The sequence below is a fragment of the Alosa pseudoharengus genome, unplaced genomic scaffold, assembly GCF_046254945.1.
Source record: "Alosa pseudoharengus isolate Yale_2024_CS ecotype anadromous, Long Island Sound unplaced genomic scaffold, YU_APseudo_1.1 YU_APseudo_1.1_scf_15, whole genome shotgun sequence".
Classification (NCBI taxonomy): domain Eukaryota; kingdom Metazoa; phylum Chordata; class Actinopteri; order Clupeiformes; family Clupeidae; genus Alosa; species Alosa pseudoharengus.
In genome coordinates, this window is record NW_027468620.1 from 21,395,924 (window position 1) to 21,419,200 (window position 23,277).

General features: G+C 45.1%; 1 protein-coding gene across 8 annotated transcripts in view; it reads left to right on the forward strand.

Moving 5' to 3' along the window:
• The window catches only part of camk2g2 (calcium/calmodulin-dependent protein kinase (CaM kinase) II gamma 2), a 163,339-nt gene extending 140,795 nt beyond the window's left edge, over window positions 1–22,544 (forward strand). For all 8 annotated transcript variants that reach the window (XM_076285878.1, XM_076285877.1, XM_076285879.1 and 5 more), the window contains 2 exons: window positions 17,771–18,021; window positions 18,757–22,544. In XM_076285878.1, the coding sequence (XP_076141993.1) occupies window positions 17,771–18,003 (233 nt within the window). In that variant the 3' untranslated portion in view covers window positions 18,004–18,021; window positions 18,757–22,544. The remainder of the gene's footprint in view (window positions 1–17,770; window positions 18,022–18,756) is intronic.
• Window positions 22,545–23,277: the final 733 nt, after the last annotated feature.

Genomic DNA, 23,277 nt, shown 5'->3' on the forward strand with positions numbered 1-23,277 from the left:
ACAATCAGGTAATATGTCCATGTATCAAGTTTGGACTTCATGCAACGAACCGTTGCTGAGATATGAGCCCACTTCCTGTATTACAGCGCCCCCTAAAGAGGCCAAATGATGTCAATTTCCTACTGTGTCCTCACAATCAGGTACCAAGTCCCTGTACCAAGTTTGAACTTCATACATCAAAGTGTTGCTAAGATAAGAGCTCACTTCCTGTATTGCAGCGCCCCCTATAGAGGCCAAATGATTCCAATTTCCTAGTGTGTCATCATAATCAGGTAACAGTTCCTTATACCAAGTTTGGACTTTTTACACCGAAGCGTTGCTGAGATACAAGCTCACTTCCTGTATTACAGCGCCCCCTATAGAGGTCACATGATGCCAATTTCATAGTGCGTCTTCACAATAAGATACCAAGTCCCTGTACCAAGTTTGGACTTCATACATTAAAGCATAGCTGAGATGTCAGCCCACTTCCTGTTAGGCGGCATCGTCGCCATGTGTGATTGGCTGTCACGGGCAAATAAACTTGAAATTAAAAAATCTGACAAGTATCGTTTGTGCGGCTCGGTCTGAAGATCATCTCCGCCAAGTTCTGTGAAAATCGGATGAAATTTGTAACCGCTGAAACTTCTCGTAGTGTTTGGACCAAATCCAATATGGCGGAGGTCCAATATGGCGGAAAGTGACGGGATAGGGGTCGATGAACTCGAGATTGTTCAAGGATTCAGACGCTACCTCAATTGTGAAAATCAGACAAAAGAGTCAAGGATCACGCGCATGAACGCATGTCCAGCTTTGAACTGGTGGTGGCGCTAGAGTGTTCAATGTATATGCATAAAAATTGCTGTGAGTGATTGGGACAGTGTCCTGACTAATGGTATCAAGTTTTGTTATGTTAACTCAAAGTACCACGGAGATGTTAGTCCACTTCCTGTTTGGCGGCTTCATCACCATATTTGATTGGCTGTCACGGGCAAACAAAAATGAAATTGAAAAATCTGACAAGTATCGTTTGTGTGGCTCGGGCAGAAGATCATCTCTGCCAAGTTCCATGAAAATCGGATGAAATTTGTGAACGCTGAAACTTTTCGTAGAGTTTGGACTAAATCCAATATGGCGGTGGTCCAATATGGCGGAAAGTGACATAATAGGAGTCATTGAACTCAGGTCGGTCCAGGGATTACAACAGTGCCTGATTTGTGAAAATCGGACCCACCGTTCAATGGTCACATGCGTGAATGCAATCCAGGTTCGACCCATTGGTGGCGCTAGAGTGTTGGGCATAGAGTTCTATAAATTGGTGAGAGTGATCATGGGACGGTTCTGAATCAGTGTGCCGAATTTCATAACTTTAGACCCAGCGGTTCTATTTTCGGCCAAATTTTGACCCGTTGGTGGCGCTAGACGGCTGGGTTTAGAGATCCGTAAATGAGCGTGAGTGGTCAGTGGAGTGTCCCGAAACTTTCTGCCAAAAAATCTGCACTTTTTAGCCAGGCGTTCTATGGGCTGCCATAGACTCCAATGGCAGATGTGTAATAATAAATATAGCTGCAAGCAGCAATGCGGGGGCCTAGCAGAGCGCTATAGCAGAAATGGCGTTGCCACGGCATGAGCAAGCACTTACAGCAAGAGGCCAAATTACACCAATGTCTTTGTGCGGTCTCACAATCAGCTACCATGTCCCTCTACCAAGTTTGGACTTCATACACCAAAGTGTTGCTGAGATACGAGCTCACTTCCTGTATTACAGCGCCCCCTGTAGAGGCCAAATGATTCCAATTTCCTAGTGCATCATCATAATCAGGTAACAGGTCCTTATACTAAGTTTGGAGTTTGTACACCAAAGCGTTGCTGAGATACAAGCTCACTTCCTGTATTACAGCACCCCCTATAGAGGCCAAATGATGCCAATTTCCTGCTGTGTCCTCACAATCAGATACAAAGTCCCTGTACCCAGTTTGGACTTCATACATTAAAGCGTCTCCGAGATGTTAGCCCACTTCCTGTTTTGCGGCTTCATGGCCATATTTGATTGGCTGCCATAGGCCAATAAAGTGGAATCTGAAAAATCTGACAAGTATCGTTTGTGCGGCTCGGTCTGAAGTTCATCTCTGCCAAGTTCTGTGAAAATCAAATGAAATTTGTGACCGCTGAAACTTTTCGTAGAGTTTAGACCAATTCCAATATGGCGATGGTCCAATATGGCAGAAAGTGACGGGATAGGAGTCGATGAACTCGGGATGGTCCAAGGATTCAGACGCTACCTCAATTGTGAAAATCAGACAAAAGAGTCAAGGATCACGCGCATAAACGCATGTGCAGCATTAAACTGGTGGTGGCGCTAGTGTGTTCAATGTATATGCATGAAATTTGGTGTGAGTGATTGGGACAGTGTCCTGACTAATGGTCTTGAGTTTTGTTATGTTATCTCAAAGCGTCACCTAGATGTTTGTCCACTTCCTGTTTGGCGTCCTCGTCACCATATTTGATTGGCTGTCACGGGCAAACAAAAATGAAATTGAAAAATCTGACCAGTATCGTTTGTGCGGCTCGGGCAGAAGATCATCTCCAACAAGTTTCGTGAAAATCTGAGGAAATTTGTAACCGCTGAAACTTTTCGTAGAGTTTGGACTAAATCCAATATGGCGGAGGTCCAGTATGGCCAAAAGTGATGTAATAGGGGTCAATCAACTCAAGTCAGTCCAGGGATTCCAACGGTGCTTAATTTGTGAAAATCGAACACACCGTTCAATTGTTACATGCGTAAATGTGAGTCCAGATTCGACCTATTGGTGGCGCTAGAGTGTTCGGCATAGAGCTTTGTAAATTCGTGAGAGTGATCATGGGACGGTCCTGAATCAGGGCGCTAAATTTCATAATAATAATGACTTGCAAATACCTTTCAACCCAGCTTTTCAACTTTCAGCCAAACTTTGACCTGTTGGTGGCGCTAGACGGCTGGGTTTAGAGGTCCGTAAATGAGTGTGAGTGGTCAGTGGAGTGTCCCGAAACTTTCTGCCAAAAAATCTGCACTTTTTAGCCAGGCGTTCTATGGGCTGCCATAGACTCCAATGGCAGAAGTGTAATAATAATAATAATAATAATAAATATAGCTGCAAGCAGCAATGCGGGGGCCAAGCAGTGCGCTATAGCAGGAATGACGTTGCCATGGCAGGAGCAAGCACTCACAGCAAGTTTGATTGCAATTGGATAAAGAACGGCTGAGAAATAAGCTCATTTACTTTGTTAGAGCGCCCCTAGATGCCAAATTACACCAATGTCCTTGTGTGTTCTCACAATCAGCTACCATGTCCCTCTACCAAGTTTGGACTTCATACACCAAAGTGTTGCTGAGATGTGAGCTCACATTCTTTATTACAGCACCCCTAGAGGTCAAATGAGACCACTTTCCTTACATGTCCTCACAATCAGCTAATATGTCCATGTATCAAGTTTGGACTTCATACAACGAAGCGTTGCTGAGATTTGAGCCCACTTCCTGTATTACAGCGCCCCCTATAGAGGCCAAATGATGCCAATTTCCTACTGTGTCCTCACAATCAGATACCAAGTCCCTGTACCAAGTGTGGACTTCATACATCAAAGAATTGCTGAGATACAAGCTCACATCCTGTATTGCAGCGCCCCCTGTAGAGGCCAAATGACGCCAGTTTCCTAGTGCATCCCCACAATCAGGTACCAAGTCTCTACACCAAGTTTGGACTTCGTACATCAAAGCGTTGCTGAGATACAAGCTCACTTCCTGTATTGCAGCGCCCCCTATAGAGGCCAAATGATGCCAATTTCCTAGGGCGTCCTCACAATCAGATACCAAGTCCCTGTACTAAGTTTGGACTTCATACATTAAAGCGTAGCCGAGATGTTAGCCCACTTCCTGTTTGGCGGCATCGTCGCCATGTGTGATTGACTGTCACGGGCAAATAAACTTGAAATTAAAAAATCTGACAAGTATTGTTTGTGTGGCTCGGTCTGAAGATCATCTCCGCCAAGTTCTGTGAAAATCGGATGAAATTTGTAACCGCTGAAACTTTTCATAGAGTTTGGACTAAATCCAATATGGCGGAGGTCCAATATGGCGGAAAGTGACGGGATAGGGGTCGATGAACTCAAGATTGTTCAAGGATTCAGACGCTACCTCAATTGTGAAAATTAGACAAAAGAGTCAAGGATCACGAGCATGAACGCATGTCCAGCTTTGAACTGGTGGTGGCGCTAGAGTGTTCAATGTATATGCATGAAAATTGGTGCGAGTGATTGGGACAGTGTCCTGACTAATGGTATCAAGTCTTGTTATGTTAACTCAAAGCGTCACCTAGATGTTTTACCACTTCCTGTTTGGTGGCTTCATTGCCATATTGGATTGGCTGTCACGAGCAAACAAAAATGAAATTAAAAAATCTGACCAGTATCGTTTGTGCGGCTCGGTCTGAAGATCATCCCCTCCAAGTTCTGTGAAAATCGGATGAAATTTGTAACCGCTGAAACTTTTCGTAGAGTTTGGACTAAATCCAATATGGCGGAGGTCCAATATGGCGGAAAGTGATGGGATAGGGGTCATTGAAATTAGGTCGGTCCAGGGATTCCAACGGTGCCTGATATGTGAAAATCGGACGCACCATTCAATGGTCACATGCATGAATGCAATCCAGGTTCGACCCATTGGTGGCGCTAGAGTGTTGGGCATAGAGTTCTGGAAATTGGTGAGAGTGATCATGGGACAGTGCTGAATCAGTGTGCCTAATTTCATAACTTTAGACCCAGCGGTTCAATTTTCGGCCAGATTTTGACCTGTTGGTGGCGCTAGATGGCTGGGTTTAGAGGTCCGTAAATGAGTGTGAATGGTCAGTGGAGTGTCCCGAAACTTTCTGCCAAAAAATCTGAACTTTTTAGCCAGGCGTTCTATGGGCTGCCATAGACTCCAATGGCAGAAGTGTAATAATAGGAAAAGCTAGTAACTCAATGGGTGCCTTCGCAGCTTCGCTGCTTGGCCCCCAATAATAGGAAAAACTACTAAAACAATGGGTGCCTTCGCAGCTTCGCTGCTAGGCCCCCAATAATAGGAAAAGCTAGTAACTCAATGGGTGCCTTCGCAGCTTCGCTGCTTGGCCCCCAATAAATATAGCTGCAAGCAGCAATGCGGGGGCCAAGCAGTGCGCTATAGCAGGAATGGCGTTGCCATGGGATGAGCAAGCACTCACAGCAAGTTTGATGGCAATTGGATAAAGAACGGCTGAGAAATAAGCTAATTTACTTTGTTAAAGCACAACTAGAGGCCAAATTACACCAATGTCCTTGTGCGTTCTTACAATCAGCTCCCATATCCGTCTACCAAGTTTGGACTTCATACACCAAAGTGTTGCTGAGATGTGAGCTCACTTTCTTTATTGCAACACCCCTAGAGGCCAAATGAGACCACTTTCCTTGCATATCCTCACAATCAGCTAATATGTCCATGTATCAAGTTTGGACTTCATACAACGAAGCGTTGCTGAGATATGAGCCCACTTCCTGTATTACAGCGCCCCCTATAGAGGCCAAATGATGCCAATTTCCTACTGTGTCCTCACAATCAGATACCAAGTCCCTGTACCAAGTTTGGACTTCATACATCAAAGCGTTGCTGAGATACAAGCTCACTTCCTGTATTGCAGCGCCCCCTGTAGAGGCCAAATGACGCCAATTTCCTAGTGCATCCCCACAATCAGGTACCAAGTCTCTATACCAAGTTTGGACTTCGTACATCAAAGCATTGCTGAGATACAAGCTCACTTCCTGTATTGCAGCGCCCCCTATAGAGGCCAAATGATGCCAATTTCCTAGTGCGTCCTCACAATCAGATACCAAGTCCCTGTACCAAGTTTGGACTTCATACATTAAAGCGTAGCCGAGATGTTAGCCCACTTCCTGTTAGGCGGCATCGTCGCCATGTGTGATTTGCTGTCACGGGCAAATAAACTTAAAATTAAAAAATCTGACAAGTATCGTTTGTGCGGCTCGGTCTGAAGATCATCTCCGCCAAGTTCTGAGAAAATCGGAAGAAATTTGTAACCGCTGAAACTTTTCGTAGAGTTTGGACTAAATCCAACATGGCGGAGGTCCAATATGGCGGAAAGTGACGGGATAGGGGTCGATGAACTTGGGATGTTCCAAGGATTAAGACGCTACCTCAATTGTGAAAATCAGACAAAAGAGTCAAGGATCACGCGCATGAACGCATGTCCAGCATTGAACTGGTGGTGGCGCTAGAGTGTTCAATGTATATGCATAAAAATTGCTGTGAGTGATTGGGACAGTGTCCTGACTAATGGTATCGAGTTTTGTTATGTTAACTCAAAGCGTCACGGAGATGTTAGTCCACTTCCTGTTTGGCGGCTTCATCACCATATTTGATTGGCTGTTACAGGCAAACAAAAATGAAATTGAAAAATCTGACAAGTATCGTTTTTGCGGCTCGGGCAGAAGATCATCTCCGCCAAGTTCTGTGAAAATCGGATGAAATTTGTAACCGCTGAAACTTTTCGTAGAGTTTGGACTAAATCCAATATGTCGGAGGTCCAATATTGCAGAAAGTGACGGGATAGGAGTCGATGAACTCGGGATGGTCCAGGGATTCAGACGCTACCTCAATTGTGAAAATCAGACAAAAGAGTCAAGGAATACGCGCATGAACGCATGTCCAGCATTAAACTGGTGGTGGCGCTAGAGTATTCAATGTATGCATAAAAATTGCTGTGAGAGATTGGGACAGTGTCCTGACTAATGGTACCGAGTTTTGTTATGTTAGCTCAAAATGCCACAGAGATGTTAGTCCACTTCCTGTTTGGCAGCTTCATCGCCATATTTGATTGGCTGTCACGGGCAAACAAAAATGAAATTGAAAAATCTGACAAGTATCTTTTGTGCGGCTCGGGAAGAAGATCATCTCCGCCAAGTTCCATGAAAATCGGATGAAATTTCTGACCGCTGAAACTTTTTGTAGAGTTTGGACTAAATCCAATATGACGGAGGTCCAATATGGCGGAAAGTGACGTAATAGGGTTCATTGAAATTAGGTCGGTCCAGGGATTCCAACGGTGCCTGATATGTGAAAATCGGACGCACCGTTCAATGGTCACATGCGTGAATGCAATCCAGGTTCGACCCATTGGTGGCGCTAGAGTGTTGGGCATAGAGTTCTGTAAATTGGTGAGAGTCATCATGGGACAGTGCTGAATCAGTGTGCCAAATGTCATAACTTTAGACCCAGCGGTTCAATTTTCGGCCAGATTTTGACCTGTTGGTGGCGCTAGATGGCTGGGTTTAGAGGTCCGTAAATGAGTGTGAGTGGTCAGTGGAGTGTCCCGAAACTTTCTGCCAAAAAATCTGAACTTTTTAGCCAGGCGTTCTATGGGCTGCCATAGACTCCAATGGCAGAAGTGTAATAATAGGAAAAGCTAGTAACTCAATGGGTGCCTTCGCAGCTTCGCTGCTTGGCCCCCAATAATAGGAAAAACTACTAACTCAATGGGTGCCTTCGCAGCTTCGCTGCTAGGCCCCCAATAATAGGAAAAACTACTAACTCAATGGGTGCCTTCGCAGCTTCGCTGCTAGGCCCCCAATAATAAGAAAATATAGCTGCAAGCAGCAATGAGGGGGCCAAGCAGAATAGGCTGGAGTAGCCATGGCGATAAGATAGAACTCAGCAGACATCCGCGATCAACACTTTCAACTAGTGGCACATCAAAACATAACTGATTTTGTAGGGCTGAAAGAGGCCTGAGAATTGCCACCGCCTCCGCCAGCCAGCCCCCCATCTAATCACCCCTGCCCATCCCACCCCGTCCTGCCCCTCCCCGCCCTTGCACGCACGCATTAGAATGAACTGGATGGAACATGTTGTCATCAGTTTCACATCAAAAAATAAAGGATCGATGAAACACATCAGCAACTACAGATCAAAATGCAAAATTGCAAATTGCAGCAACCTCTACAGGTCAAAGGTCACCAAATGTTTTGTGCGTCCTCCTAATGGGGTCATGAATCTATGTAGTAAGTTTGGTTATGATACATGCAAGGGTTGCTGAGATATGAGCTCACTTCCTGTTTGGCGGCTTCGCCACCAATTTCGATTGGCTGTTACGGGCGAATGCTTTTGTCAATTTTTCCAAAAAGCAATGCACTGATAAGGCATGGTCTGAAGATGGTCTCTGCCAATTTTGGTGAGGATCCGCTAAAATTTGTGACCTGCGAGAACTTGTACGTGTTTTTGATTAAATCCAATATGGCGGCCGAATCAATTATGATGACATCACAAGTTGGCTTGGGTCGGCCTAAGGACCTCCAACAGTATTACCAGACACCACTAGTGCGTTTTAATTCTAAGCACAACAGCAGCTACAGGCCAAAAGCCATGTTTCTAAATTACAGCGCCCCCTAGAGGTCAAAGGTCACCAGATTTCTTGAGCGTCTCCCTGATTGGGTCCTGAGTCCATGTACAAAGTTTGGTTATGATAGATTAATGGGTTGCTGAGATATGAGCTCACTTCCTGTTTGGCGGCTTCCCCGCAAATTTTGATTGGCTGTTACGGGCAAACGGTTTTAGTTCCGAAGACGAAAAGGAGTATCTTTTGTGAGGCTTGGTCTGAAGAGCATGTGTGTCAGGTTTGGTGTCGATTGGACAAAATTTGTGACCTGTGAAAACCTTTTAGTGTTTTTGATTAAATCCAAAATGGCGGAAAATCCATCATGGCGGAAAATGACGTCATAGGGTGCGTTGAACTCGGCTTGGTCCAAGGATTCCAACGATACCTCATTTTTGACAATCGGCCATACGGGTCAAAAGTTACGTGTGTGAACGCAAGTCCAACTTTGGCCTGTTGGTGGCGCTAGAGTGCTTGAGGTGCCATCATGAAACTTCCTGACATTAATCATTGGACTGTCCCTAATCAGTGTGCCAAATTTCACAACTTTTCACCAGACGGTTCTATGGGCTGCCATTGACTTCAATGGCGGAATAATAATAATAATAAATATAGCTGCAAGCAGCAATGCGGGGGCCTAGCAGAGCGCTATAGCAGGAATGGCGTTGCCATGGCAGGAGCAAGCACTCACAGCAAGTTTGATTGCAATTGGATAAAGAACGGCTGAGAAATAAGCTCATTTACTTTGTTAGAGCGTCCCTAGATGCCAAATTACACCAATGTCCTTGTGTGTTCTCACAATCAGTTACCATGTCCCTCTACCAAGTTTGGACTTCATACACCAAAGTGTTGCTGAGATGTGAGCTCACATTCTTTATTACAGCACCCCTAGAGGTCAAATGAGACCACTTTCCTTACATGTCCTCACAATCAGCTAATATGTCCATGTATCAAGTTTGGACTTCATACAACGAAGCGTTGCTGAGATTTGAGCCCACTTCCTGTATTACAGCGCCCCCTATAGAGGCCAAATGATGCCAATTTCCTACTGTGTCCTCACAATCAGATACCAAGTCCCTGTACCAAGTTTGGACTTCATACATCAAAGAATTGCTGAGATACAAGCTCACATCCTGTATTGCAGCGCCCCCTGTAGAGGCCAAATGACGCCAGTTTCCTAGTGCATCCCCACAATCAGGTACCAAGTCTCTATACCAAGTTTGGACTTCGTACATCAAAGCGTTGCTGAGATACAAGCTCACTTCCTGTATTGCAGCGCCCCGTATAGAGGCCAAATGATGCCAATTTCCTAGGGCGTCCTCACAATCAGATACCAAGTCCCTGTACTAAGTTTGGACTTCATACATTAAAGCGTAGCCGAGATGTTAGCCCACTTCCTGTTTGGCGGCATCGTCGCCATGTGTGATTGACTGTCACGGGCAAATAAACTTGAAATTAAAAAATCTGACAAGTATTGTTTGTGTGGCTCGGTCTGAAGATCATCTCCGCCAAGTTCTGTGAAAATCGGATGAAATTTGTAACCGCTGAAACTTTTCATAGAGTTTGGACTAAATCCAATATGGCGGAGGTCCAATATGGCGGAAAGTGACGGGATAGGGGTCGATGAACTCAAGATTGTTCAAGGATTCAGACGCTACCTCAATTGTGAAAATTAGACAAAAGAGTCAAGGATCACGAGCATGAACGCATGTCCAGCTTTGAACTGGTGGTGGCGCTAGAGTGTTCAATGTATATGCATGAAAATTGGTGCGAGTGATTGGGACAGTGTCCTGACTAATGGTATCAAGTCTTGTTATGTTAACTCAAAGCGTCACCTAGATGTTTGTCCACTTCCTGTTTGGTGGCTTCATTGCCATATTGGATTGGCTGTCACGAGCAAACAAAAATTAAATTAAAAAATCTGACCAGTATCGTTTGTGCGGCTCGGTCTGAAGATCATCTCCTCCAAGTTCTGTGAAAATCGGATGAAATTTGTAACCGCTGAAACTTTTCGTAGAGTTTGGACTAAATCCAATATGGCGGAGGTCCAATATGGCGGAAAGTGATGGGATAGGGGTCATTGAACTTAGGTCGGTCCATGGATTCCAACGGTGCCTGATATGTGAAAATCGGACGCACCATTCAATGGTCACATGCATGAATGCAATCCAGATTCAACCCATTGGTGGCGCTAGAGTGTTGGGCATAGAGTTCTCGAAATTGGTGAGAGTGATCATGGGACAGTGCTGAATCAGTGTGCCTAATTTCATAACTTTAGACCCAGCGGTTCAATTTTCGGCCAGATTTTGACCTGTTGGTGGCGCTAGATGGCTGGGTTTAGAGGTCCGTAAATGAGTGTGAATGGTCAGTGGAGTGTCCCGAAACTTTCTGCCAAAAAATCTGCACTTTTTAGCCAGGCGTTCTATGGGCTGCCATAGACTCCAATGGCAGAAGTTTTATAATAATAATAAATATAGCTGCAAGCAGCAATGTGGGGGCCAAGCAGTGCGCTATAGCAGGAATGGCGTTGCCATGGCATGAGCAAGCACTCACAGCAAGAAGCCAAATTACACCAATGTCCTTGTGCATTCTCACAATCAGCTACCATGTCCCTCTACCAAGTTTGGACTTCATACACCAAAGTGTTGCTGAGATGTGAGCTCACTTTCTTTATTACAGCACCCCTAGAGGCCAAATGAAACCACTTTCCTTCCATGTCTTCATAATCAGCTAATATGTCCCTGTACCAAGTTTGGACTTCATACACCAAAGTGTTGCTGAGATGTGAGCTCACTTTCTTTATTACAGCACCCCTAGAGGCCAAATGAAACCACTTTCCTTGCATGTCTTCACAATCAGCTACCATGTCCCTCTACCAAGTTTGGACTTCATACACCAAAGTGTTGCTGAGATGTGAGCTCACTTTCTTTATTACAGCACCCCTAGAGGCCAAATGAGACCACTTTCCTTCATGTCCTCACAATCAGCTAATATGTCCCTGTACCAAGTTTGGACTTCATACACCGAAGTGTTGCTGAGATACAAGCTCACTTCCTGTATTACAGCGCCCCCTATGGAGGCCAAATGATGCCAATTTCTTCCCGTGTCCTCACAATCAGATACAAAGTCCCTGTACCAAGTTTGGACTTCATACATGAAAGCGTCTCCGAGATGTTAGCCCACTTCCTGTTTTGCGGCTTTATCGCCATATTTGATTGGGTGTCATGGGCCAATAAAGTGGAATTTGAAAAATCTGACAAGTATGGTTTGTGCGGCTCGGTCTGAAGATCATCTCCGCCAAGTTCCGTGAAAATCAGATGAAATTTGTAACCGCTGAAACTTTTCGTAGAGTTTGGACTAAATCCAATATGGCGGAGGTCCAATATGATGGAAAGTGACGGGATAGGGGTCGATGAACTCGGGATCGTCCAAGGATTCAGACGCTACCTCAATTGTGAAAATCAGACAAAAGAGTCAAGAATCACGCGCATGAACGCATGTCCAACATTGAACTGCAGGTGGCGCTAGAGCGTTCAATGTATATGCATAAGAATTGCTGTGAGTGATTGGGACAGTGTCCTGACTAATAGTATCGAGTTTTGTTATATTAACTCAAAGCGTCTTCGATATGTTAGTCCACTTCCTGTTTGGCGGCTTCGTCACCATATTTGATTGGCTGTCACGGGCAAACAAACTTGAAATTGAAAAATCTGGCAAGTATCGTTTGTGTGGCTCGGTCAGAAAATCATCTCCGCCAAGTTCCTTGAAAATCAGATGAAATTTGTAACCGCTGAATATTTTCATAGAGTTTGTATTAAATCCAATATGGCGGAGGTCCAATATGGCGGAAAGTGATGGGATAGGGGTCGATGAACTCGGGATGGTCCAAGGATTCAGATGCTACCTCAATTGTGAAAATCAGACAAAAGAGTCAAGGATCACACGCATGATTGCATGTCCAACATTGAACTGGTGGTGGCGCTATAGCGTTCAATGTATATACATAAAAATTGCTGTGAGTGATTGAGAAAGTGTCCTGACTAATGTTATCGAGTTTTGCTGTGTTAACTCAAAGTGTCACCTAGATGTTTGTCCACTTCCTGTTTGGCGGCTTCATCACCATATTTGATTGGCTGTCACGGGCAAACAAAAATGAAATTGAAAAATCTGACAAGTATCGTTTGTGCGGCTCGGGGAGAAGATCATCTCCGCCAAGTTCCATGAAAATCGGATGAAATTTCTGACCGCTGAAACTTTTCGTAGAGTTTGGACTAAATCCAATATGGCGGAGGTCCAATATGGCAGAAAGTGACGTAATAGGGGTCATTGAACTTAAGTCGGTCCAGGGATTCCAACGGTGCCTGATATGTGAAAATCGGACGCACCATTCAATGGTCACATGCGTGAATGCAATCCAGGTTCGACCCATTGGTGGCGCTAGAGTGTTGGGCATAGAGTTCTGGAAATTGTTGAGAGTGATCATGGGACAGTGCTGAATCAGTGTGCCAAATTTCATAACTTTAGACCCAGCGGTTCAATTTTCGGCCAGATTTTGACCTGTTGGTGGCGCTAGATGGCTGGGTTTAGAGGTCCGTAAATGAGTGTGAATGGTCAGTGGAGTGTCCCGAAACTTTCTGCCAAAAAATCTGCACTTTTTAGCCAGGCGTTCTATGGGCTGCCATAGACTCCAATGGCAGAAGTGTAATAATAGGAAAAGCTAGTAACTCAATGGGTGCCTTCGCAGCTTCGCTGCTTGGCCCCCAAATATAGCTGCAAGCAGCAATGCGGGGGCCAAGCAGTGCGCTATAGCAGGAATGGCGTTGCCATGGGATGAGCAAGCACTCACAGCAAGTTTGATGGCAATTGGATAAAGAACGGCTGAGAAATAAGCTAATTTACTTTGTTAAAGCACAACTAGAGGCCAAATTACACCAATGTCCTTGTGCGTTCTTACAATCAGCTCCCATATCCGTCTACCAAGTTTGGACTTCATACACCAAAGTGTTGCTGAGATGTGAGCTCACTTTCTTTATTGCAACACCCCTAGAGGCCAAATGAGACCACTTTCCTTGCATATCCTCACAATCAGCTAATATGTCCATGTATCAAGTTTGGACTTCATACAACGAAGCGTTGCTGAGATATGAGCCCACTTCCTGTATTACAGCGCCCCCTATAGAGGCCAAATGATGCCAATTTCCTACTGTGTCCTCACAATCAGATACCAAGTCCCTGTACCAAGTTTGGACTTCATACATCAAAGCGTTGCTGAGATACAAGCTCACTTCCTGTATTGCAGCGCCCCCTGTAGAGGCCAAATGACGCCAATTTCCTAGTGCATCCCCACAATCAGGTACCAAGTCTCTATACCAAGTTTGGACTTCGTACATCAAAGCATTGCTGAGATACAAGCTCACTTCCTGTATTGCAGCGCCCCCTATAGAGGCCAAATGATGCCAATTTCCTAGTGCGTCCTCACAATCAGATACCAAGTCCCTGTACCAAGTTTGGACTTCATACATTAAAGCGTAGCCGAGATGTTAGCCCACTTCCTGTTAGGCGGCATCGTCGCCATGTGTGATTTGCTGTCACGGGCAAATAAACTTAAAATTAAAAAATCTGACAAGTATCGTTTGTGCGGCTCGGTCTGAAGATCATCTCCGCCAAGTTCTGAGAAAATCGGAAGAAATTTGTAACCGCTGAAACTTTTCGTAGAGTTTGGACTAAATCCAACATGGCGGAGGTCCAATATGGCGGAAAGTGACGGGATAGGGGTCGATGAACTTGGGATGTTCCAAGGATTAAGACGCTACCTCAATTGTGAAAATCAGACAAAAGAGTCAAGGATCACGCGCATGAACGCATGTCCAGCATTGAACTGGTGGTGGCGCTAGAGTGTTCAATGTATATGCATAAAAATTGCTGTGAGTGATTGGGACAGTGTCCTGACTAATGGTATCGAGTTTTGTTATGTTAACTCAAAGCGTCACGGAGATGTTAGTCCACTTCCTGTTTGGCGGCTTCATCACCATATTTGATTGGCTGTTACAGGCAAACAAAAATGAAATTGAAAAATCTGACAAGTATCGTTTTTGCGGCTCGGGCAGAAGATCATCTCCGCCAAGTTCTGTGAAAATCGGATGAAATTTGTAACCGCTGAAACTTTTCGTAGAGTTTGGACTAAATCCAATATGTCGGAGGTCCAATATTGCAGAAAGTGACGGGATAGGAGTCGATGAACTCGGGATGGTCCAGGGATTCAGACGCTACCTCAATTGTGAAAATCAGACAAAAGAGTCAAGGAATACGCGCATGAACGCATGTCCAGCATTAAACTGGTGGTGGCGCTAGAGTATTCAATGTATGCATAAAAATTGCTGTGAGAGATTGGGACAGTGTCCTGACTAATGGTACCGAGTTTTGTTATGTTAGCTCAAAATGCCACAGAGATGTTAGTCCACTTCCTGTTTGGCAGCTTCATCGCCATATTTGATTGGCTGTCACGGGCAAACAAAAATGAAATTGAAAAATCTGACAAGTATCTTTTGTGCGGCTCGGGAAGAAGATCATCTCCGCCAAGTTCCATGAAAATCGGATGAAATTTCTGACCGCTGAAACTTTTTGTAGAGTTTGGACTAAATCCAATATGACGGAGGTCCAATATGGCGGAAAGTGACGTAATAGGGTTCATTGAAATTAGGTCGGTCCAGGGATTCCAACGGTGCCTGATATGTGAAAATCGGACGCACCGTTCAATGGTCACATGCGTGAATGCAATCCAGGTTCGACCCATTGGTGGCGCTAGAGTGTTGGGCATAGAGTTCTGTAAATTGGTGAGAGTCATCATGGGACAGTGCTGAATCAGTGTGCCAAATGTCATAACTTTAGACCCAGCGGTTCAATTTTCGGCCAGATTTTGACCTGTTGGTGGCGCTAGATGGCTGGGTTTAGAGGTCCGTAAATGAGTGTGAGTGGTCAGTGGAGTGTCCCGAAACTTTCTGCCAAAAAATCTGAACTTTTTAGCCAGGCGTTCTATGGGCTGCCATAGACTCCAATGGCAGAAGTGTAATAATAGGAAAAGCTAGTAACTCAATGGGTGCCTTCGCAGCTTCGCTGCTTGGCCCCCAAATATAGCTGCAAGCAGCAATGTGGGGGCCAAGCAGTGCGCTATAGCAGGAATGGCGTTGCCATGGCATGAGCAAGCACTCACAGCAAGAAGCCAAATTACACCAATGTCCTTGTGCATTCTCACAATCAGCTACCATGTCCCTCTACCAAGTTTGGACTTCATACACCAAAGTGTTGCTGAGATGTGAGCTCACTTTCTTTATTACAGCACCCCTAGAGGCCAAATGAAACCACTTTCCTTGCATGTCTTCACAATCAGCTACCATGTCCCTCTACCAAGTTTGGACTTCATACACCAAAGTGTTGCTGAGATGTGAGCTCACTTTCTTTATTACAGCACCCCTAGAGGCCAAATGAGACCACTTTCCTTCATGTCCTCACAATCAGCTAATATGTCCCTGTACCAAGTTTGGACTTCATACACCGAAGTGTTGCTGAGATACAAGCTCACTTCCTGTATTACAGCGCCCCCTATGGAGGCCAAATGATGCCAATTTCTTCCCGTGTCCTCACAATCAGATACAAAGTCCCTGTACCAAGTTTGGACTTCATACATGAAAGCGTCTCCGAGATGTTAGCCCACTTCCTGTTTTGCGGCTTTATCGCCATATTTGATTGGCTGTCATGGGCCAATAAAGTGGAATTTGAAAAATCTGACAAGTATGGTTTGTGCGGCTCGGTCTAAAGATCATCTCCGCCAAGTTCCGTGAAAATCAGATGAAATTTGTAACCGCTGAAACTTTTCGTAGAGTTTGGACTAAATCCAATATGGCGGAGGTCCAATATGATGGAAAGTGACGGGATAGGGGTCGATGAACTCGGGATCGTCCAAGGATTCAGACGCTACCTCAATTGTGAAAATCAGACAAAAGAGTCAAGAATCATGTGCATGAACGCATGTCCAACATTGAACTGCAGGTGGCGCTAGAGCGTTCAATGTATATGCATAAGAATTGCTGTGAGTGATTGGGACAGTGTCCTGACTAATAGTATCGAGTTTTGTTATATTAACTCAAAGCGTCTTCGATATGTTAGTCCACTTCCTGTTTGGCGGCTTCGTCACCATATTTGATTGGCTGTCACGGGCAAACAAACTTGAAATTGAAAAATCTGGCAAGTATCGTTTGTGTGGCTCGGTCAGAAAATCATCTCCGCCAAGTTCCTTGAAAATCGGATGAAATTTGTAACCGCTGAATATTTTCATAGAGTTTGTATTAAATCCAATATGGCGGAGGTCCAATATGGCGGAAAGTGATGGGATAGGGGTCGATGAACTCGGGATGGTCCAAGGATTCAGATGCTACCTCAATTGTGAAAATCAGACAAAAGAGTCAAGGATCACACGCATGATTGCATGTCCAACATTGAACTGGTGGTGGCGCTATAGCGTTCAATGTATATACATAAAAATTGCTGTGAGTGATTGAGAAAGTGTCCTGACTAATGTTATCGAGTTTTGCTGTGTTAACTCAAAGTGTCACCTAGATGTTTGTCCACTTCCTGTTTGGCGGCTTCATCACCATATTTGATTGGCTGTCACGGGCAAACAAAAATGAAATTGAAAAATCTGACAAGTATCGTTTGTGCGGCTCGGGGAGAAGAATATCTCCGCCAAGTTCCATGAAAATCGGATGAAATTTCTGACCGCTGAAACTTTTCGTAGAGTTTGGACTAAATCCAATATGGCGGAGGTCCAATATGGCAGAAAGTGACGTAATAGGGGTCATTGAACTTAAGTCGGTCCAGGGATTCCAACGGTGCCTGATATGTGAAAATCGGACGCACCATTCAATGGTCACATGCGTGAATGCAATCCAGGTTCGACCCAGGTGGCGCTAGAGTGTTGGGCATAGAGTTCTGGAAATTGTTGAGAGTGATCATGGGACAGTGCTGAATCAGTGTGCCAAATTTCATAACTTTAGACCCAGCGGTTCAATTTTCGGCCAGATTTTGACCTGTTGGTGGCGCTAGATGGCTGGGTTTAGAGGTCCGTAAATGAGTGTGAATGGTCAGTGGAGTGTCCCGAAACTTTCTGCCAAAAAATCTGCACTTTTTAGCCAGGCGTTCTATGGGCTGCCATAGACTCCAATGGCAGAAGTGTAATAATAGGAAAAGCTAGTAACTCAATGGGTGCCTTCGCAGCTTCGCTGCTTGGCCCCCAACAAGAAGTAGAAAGGCAAATACTATCTGTAAATATCCTTAAAGTCCTCTGTTGCCCCCTGCAGTACTGAGCAAGAACAGCAAGCCTGTGCACACAACCATTCTGAACCCACACGTGCACCTGATCGGCGAAGACGCGGCTTGCATCGCCTACATCCGCCTGACGCAGTACATGGACGCGCAGGGCCGCCCTCGCTCATGCCAGTCGGAGGAGACACGCGTGTGGCACCGCCGCGATGCCAAATGGCTCAATGTGCATTTCCACTGCTCAGGCGCGCCTGCCGCACCGCTCCAGTGAAGCCCCAGCCAGCCACAGGTGGAGTCAGCCAGCAGGGCAGCAACACACACACACACACACACACACACACACACACACACACACACACACACACACACTCTCTCTCACTCACTCTCTCTCTCTCACACACACACACACACACACACACACACACACACACACACACTCTCTCTCTCTCTCTCTCTCTCTCTCTCTCTCTCTCTCTCTCTCTCTCTCTCTCTCTCTCTCTCTCTCTCTCACACACACACACACACACACACACACACACACACACACACACACACACACACACACACACACACACACACACACACACACACACACTCTCTCTCTCTCTCTCTCTCTCTCTCTCTCACACTCACACTCACACTCACACTCACACACACACACACACACTCACACACACTGTTCCCGTACTCCCAAACCCCCCTCTCACACCACAAACATTCAACAGCAGCGGACTGATGCTCTAGTCTAAAGCATTTAGAGTCTAAAGCTTTCGTTTTAACTAGTTAGTACTTACACACACACACACACACAGTGGTCCTCCTGGAAGCGATTGGTTCTGGCAACATCAAGATGCTGGGTTCAAAACCCCCAGACAACACACACACAAGTATACTGTACTGTCAGTTAATGAGTACAGAGCACATACAAATATGCACATTTGCTGGTTTGTTCACACAGGTATGAAATACACACATACTTGTAACACTCACAGATACTTAAGTCTGTCCTCTTCCATGTCTCTAGCTTGCCTGAAGTCTGAAGCTGATTGGAGCATTTCTTCTCCGTGGTCGGATTGACGCCAGGAGTCTGGCTGGAAGAGACCTGTTGAAGATTAGGAACCACAAGGGATTAAAAAACAACCTTACAAAGTAAAACACATATATATTTTAAAAAAAGCCTTTCAGGCAATACCACCACCACTACTACCACGACCTCCTTTTGAGTCCAAACCCTTAGACCAGGGGAGCGTGGGGCTGGGGCACTCCTAGTCTTCTGGATGGTGCATGCTTCTGATAGCCCTCAAGAGGGCGCTGTCTTGTCCTTTCTTCACCATCTGTTTTGCCTGTTGTTCGGAGAAGTTGTGTTTTTTATTTTAATTTTAAGGGTGTTTTAAAGTATTAACATGTGCAACCTATTTGAAATTTGTCTGCAACTTCACGTCAAATCGAGGACTGAGAGGTTAAGAGTCGATTGCAGTTCAGAAATGTGAATTCTGCTCTTTTTGTTTTTTGTTTTGAAGAGCACACACCTTTTAGTGAGCGGTGATGTGAGAATTCCTTTATTCCTGTTTGCTTAACACAAATCTTAACATGTTTGTTTGTTTGTTTGTTTGTTTTGTACGCAGAGATGTGGGGTGGGATGTGGCCTCAAAGGGAAGGGATAAAGACTAAATTATGTATAACTAATATTGAGAAGTTAAAAGCACCAAAGTGTAGACGTTAGACATATTTAGAAGAGACGTTTTAATGTTGCTTTTGTTGGGGGAGGGAGGGAACGGGATCAAATGTAGGAGTGTTTTTTTTAAGTATTCTCTTGTGTTTTTGTGGAACTCTTGATTTTTATCTCCTGAATGATGCTGTATTTGAAAGTATTTAGTGTTTAACAGAATTGTTTTAAAAGGGGAGGGGGTGAACAGGGGCTTTATTTAACATTGTTATGTATTCATAGATATTTATACAGAGAGAGGTTAAAGTCTTTAGTGTCAGGCTTTGGGGAGTGGAGGAGTGCGTAGTGTGTGTGTATGTGTGTGTGTGGGACTGTATGAGAGAGAGAGAGAGTGTGTGTGTGTGTTCTCCAGCTCATTGCTGGCCGTGTTGTGCTTTTTTCAAACTTTTTTCCACCCCTCTTATCTCCCACTCGCATGGGAACCAGATGTCATGAGCTCTGATTGGCTGTGGACCTCAGTGCTCCCGCCTACTCTTGTGTCCTCAATGCCTCCCTCCCTCCCCTCTGGCGGTTAGAACCTGAAGTTGCAGAACACTCACCGTTTGTTTATGATTGGCGTTCCGGCGGTTTCAGAGTTCACTGTTACTGTCTCCGATGCACAAGGGGGCGCTAAACACTACAACTCGGCCCACCGCTCTCACTTCTGCACACAAGCACTGATCTCAAACCCTTTTTTAATGCATATCGTTTTTTTTTTTCTATTCTCTCTTCTAAGCATGTTTGGTTGGTTCGTTTGTTTCTGGTGGGGCAGGGGCGGGGGAAATATGGCCTGTACTGTTTTTGCACATAAGCTTGAGACTCTATGCTGTTCTTGTTCACGTTCTGTGGACTCCCTCTCTATTCTCTCTGCAACTTCAGGTTATTACTTCCCTCCCAAGGGTCGTTCCCTCGCTCTCTCCCTCCCTCCCTTTCCAGAGGAGAGGGAACCCGACATCCAGCCCGTAGCTAAGGAAGCCCACTCCGTTTGTCCGCCCACTTGCGTGTCCAGTGTCCTCAATGTTCAAGTCCTGTTCTGAGATTGTGTAGTCTTTTTGTTGTCCCCCCCACCCCCACACCTCCCTTCTCCACTTTGCTGTTCCCACACCCCCCTTCTCCACTTTGCTGTTCCCACACCCCCCTTCTCCACTTTGCTGTTCCCACACCCCCCTTCTCCACTTTGCTGTTCGCTGTTCCTTGGTAGCAAGGGTGGGAGGGGCTATGCGGTGACACAGAAACACTGGGTGTGCTGGGGGTGTGGTGATTGGTCAGATGGTTATCGAATGATGTTGGATTGGTGGAATAGAAGGATGGAGAGTAGCATGGGCTAGAGGAAGGCTGAGGGGCTAAAGTTAAGCTGAAGGCAATCGAAAGTTTGATGACGTATTTGTTGCTGTTTTTGTTTGTAAGTGTTCCTTCCTGTTTAGTATTTGTAGTGTTGGTATTACTATGACAAATCTGATCTTTTGTGCTGGAGCTGTACGTACTTATCTGGTGGCGGTCACTCCCGGAGGGATGGACCCAATCACTGAAGTCCCCTCTTTCCGTCCACCCCTGTGCTTGCACGCGCACACTCACGTGCACACATGCACGCACGCACGCACACACACACACACACACACACACACACACACACACACACACACACTCTCACTCTCACTCTCAATCTCTCTTACACTTGGTTAAACTGTACTACTACCCAATACATTCACTCGCATTAACACAGACCTCAATAAACATATAACAGAAGGACACAGGTGCATTTACACATGCACGCACACACAAACACAGACATGTGCTATGAGCTCCCTTTAAAGAACATATCTGTGTGTCAATGGTGTATCAATTCAGCACTGTTTTTTTCACTGTAGAAAATGTTGTGTGTGTATCTTGTAATGCCGGAGGGTCATGCCTGCTATGTGACCCTTGTTGACCTTTGTGTCGAGCCATCGTGCTTTGCTCCATAGTATTTGTTGATACAGGGCAGAGAGGAGACATGGGGGGGATCACTATCAGAAAAGGATAAAAATTGCTGTCTATTTTCAAGACTTTTTTAACAAACAAAAAGAGAGTAAGTCCAAACTCTGCCCAAGTCCTCACATGTGTGTTTTGTCGTGAGCTGCCCCCTCACCCCGCACCGCGTGACGGCCGACCGTGCCACTCCTCAGGGGCACACTGTGACACCTACCCCACCTTCGCCATCAGACGCCCCACTCCGTCCTAACGCCCCCGCGCCAACCTTGCGATGTGTAGTTGCGTGATGTTTTTAACTGTACCGTTCAGTCCTCTTACGGAGGGTGGGTTGGAGGCGGGGCTGGGGGTGGGGTCACAGTGGGCCTGCATCGCTTTCTCACGCCCACTGAGCCTCCACCGTCACCACCACCAACCTTCCCACCTCGTACCCGTTCCCCCACCCCCCACTTCCGTCTTGACCTCACTGTTGTGTCGTTCATTCAGCCTTGGGAATGTTCATTTGTAAGAGTTTAATGCAGTTTGCTTAAAAGCCGCCATATTCCAGTAAAAAAGAAAATAAATCAAGACTTTGAAAGGGATGACCGAGAAACAGATACGATGATCATGGTCTGAACATGATCCCCTGTGTAGTACTATGAGAGCCTTGATGTACTCAAAAAATAACAACTCCTGAAAAGCCACTCACTTTTAACTACTAAACATATATGCAGTTTTACAAGTGGAGGAAATATGCATGTCTACTCTCTTTGTAATAATTTTCACTGTCTGTGTTTAGTTAAATAATGGCAATCTATATATGTTACCTGCATCCTCAAGGTAATGAAATGGCTCTGTCTCAGATACTAAAATGAAGTGATGTACAATGTTTTTTAATGGACAAAAAGATTAACAAAGCCTTAGCTTGGTATGTTCCCCTATATTAGTGAATTTATTGCATTTAAACCATATGCTATGGGGCTTCATATGACTATACTCTGAGTTTTAAATTGGATGCTGGATTTTTGCATGATCATATGATTAATAAAACTATGAATTAAAAAAAAATATCAAGTGTTTGTTTGAATGTTGGTAGATCATCATAGATTTGTTATTGAAATGATCTGAAGGTATTTAATAAAAATAACATTTCAATGCTGGTCATGTCTTTTTGTCTTTTGCACTGAAGACCATTTGGTATTTTGAGCTTCAGACAGTGTGGTACACTGCCCCAACTTTAGACACCTTACTCGGGTGTAAATTTGAGAAGATTAATCATAGACTAAATTAGTTTGGCCATCCAGTCACCACTCACATAGCACTTGCATACTGACACGGCCTCATCCATTGTCTGAGCACCCCTCCTGTTATATTTAGATATTAACCCACCACTGGTGTGATGTTTAGGCTGATAACTTTAACTAACCGCTGAAGAGCATTCTGCAAACGCAGAACTAAGCTCAGAAAAATATATGATAAGCTTATAGCCAATATGATAAATCTTGTGGCCAAAAATATGCTGAAAACAACAAAACAGGGTGCACTTGAGGCTTCTGAATTGGATTAAGACGACAAAATATGATGACAGAGGGAAGAAATCTATAATTTAAAGGTATAGCTGACTGACTGTAAAGCTCCCATCACTGGCCACGTCCACCATCAGTGAGTGGGCTGAAGTTCTGGTATGGGTAGCGCCGGCGGTCATCGCTATTTCATAAGGGCTTCCAGCAAGGGATTAGACTCGTTTGGCAATCACAGCAGAATAACTAGGCAGCTCAGGCAGATTACTCTCCTGCTCTTGAAAACAAGGTGTCACTTTGTCTCCTCTAATTTCCTTTGCGTCTGGCCTTTCTGATGACTGGGCTGCTGCATTGGGGAACTATGTGTCCTGTT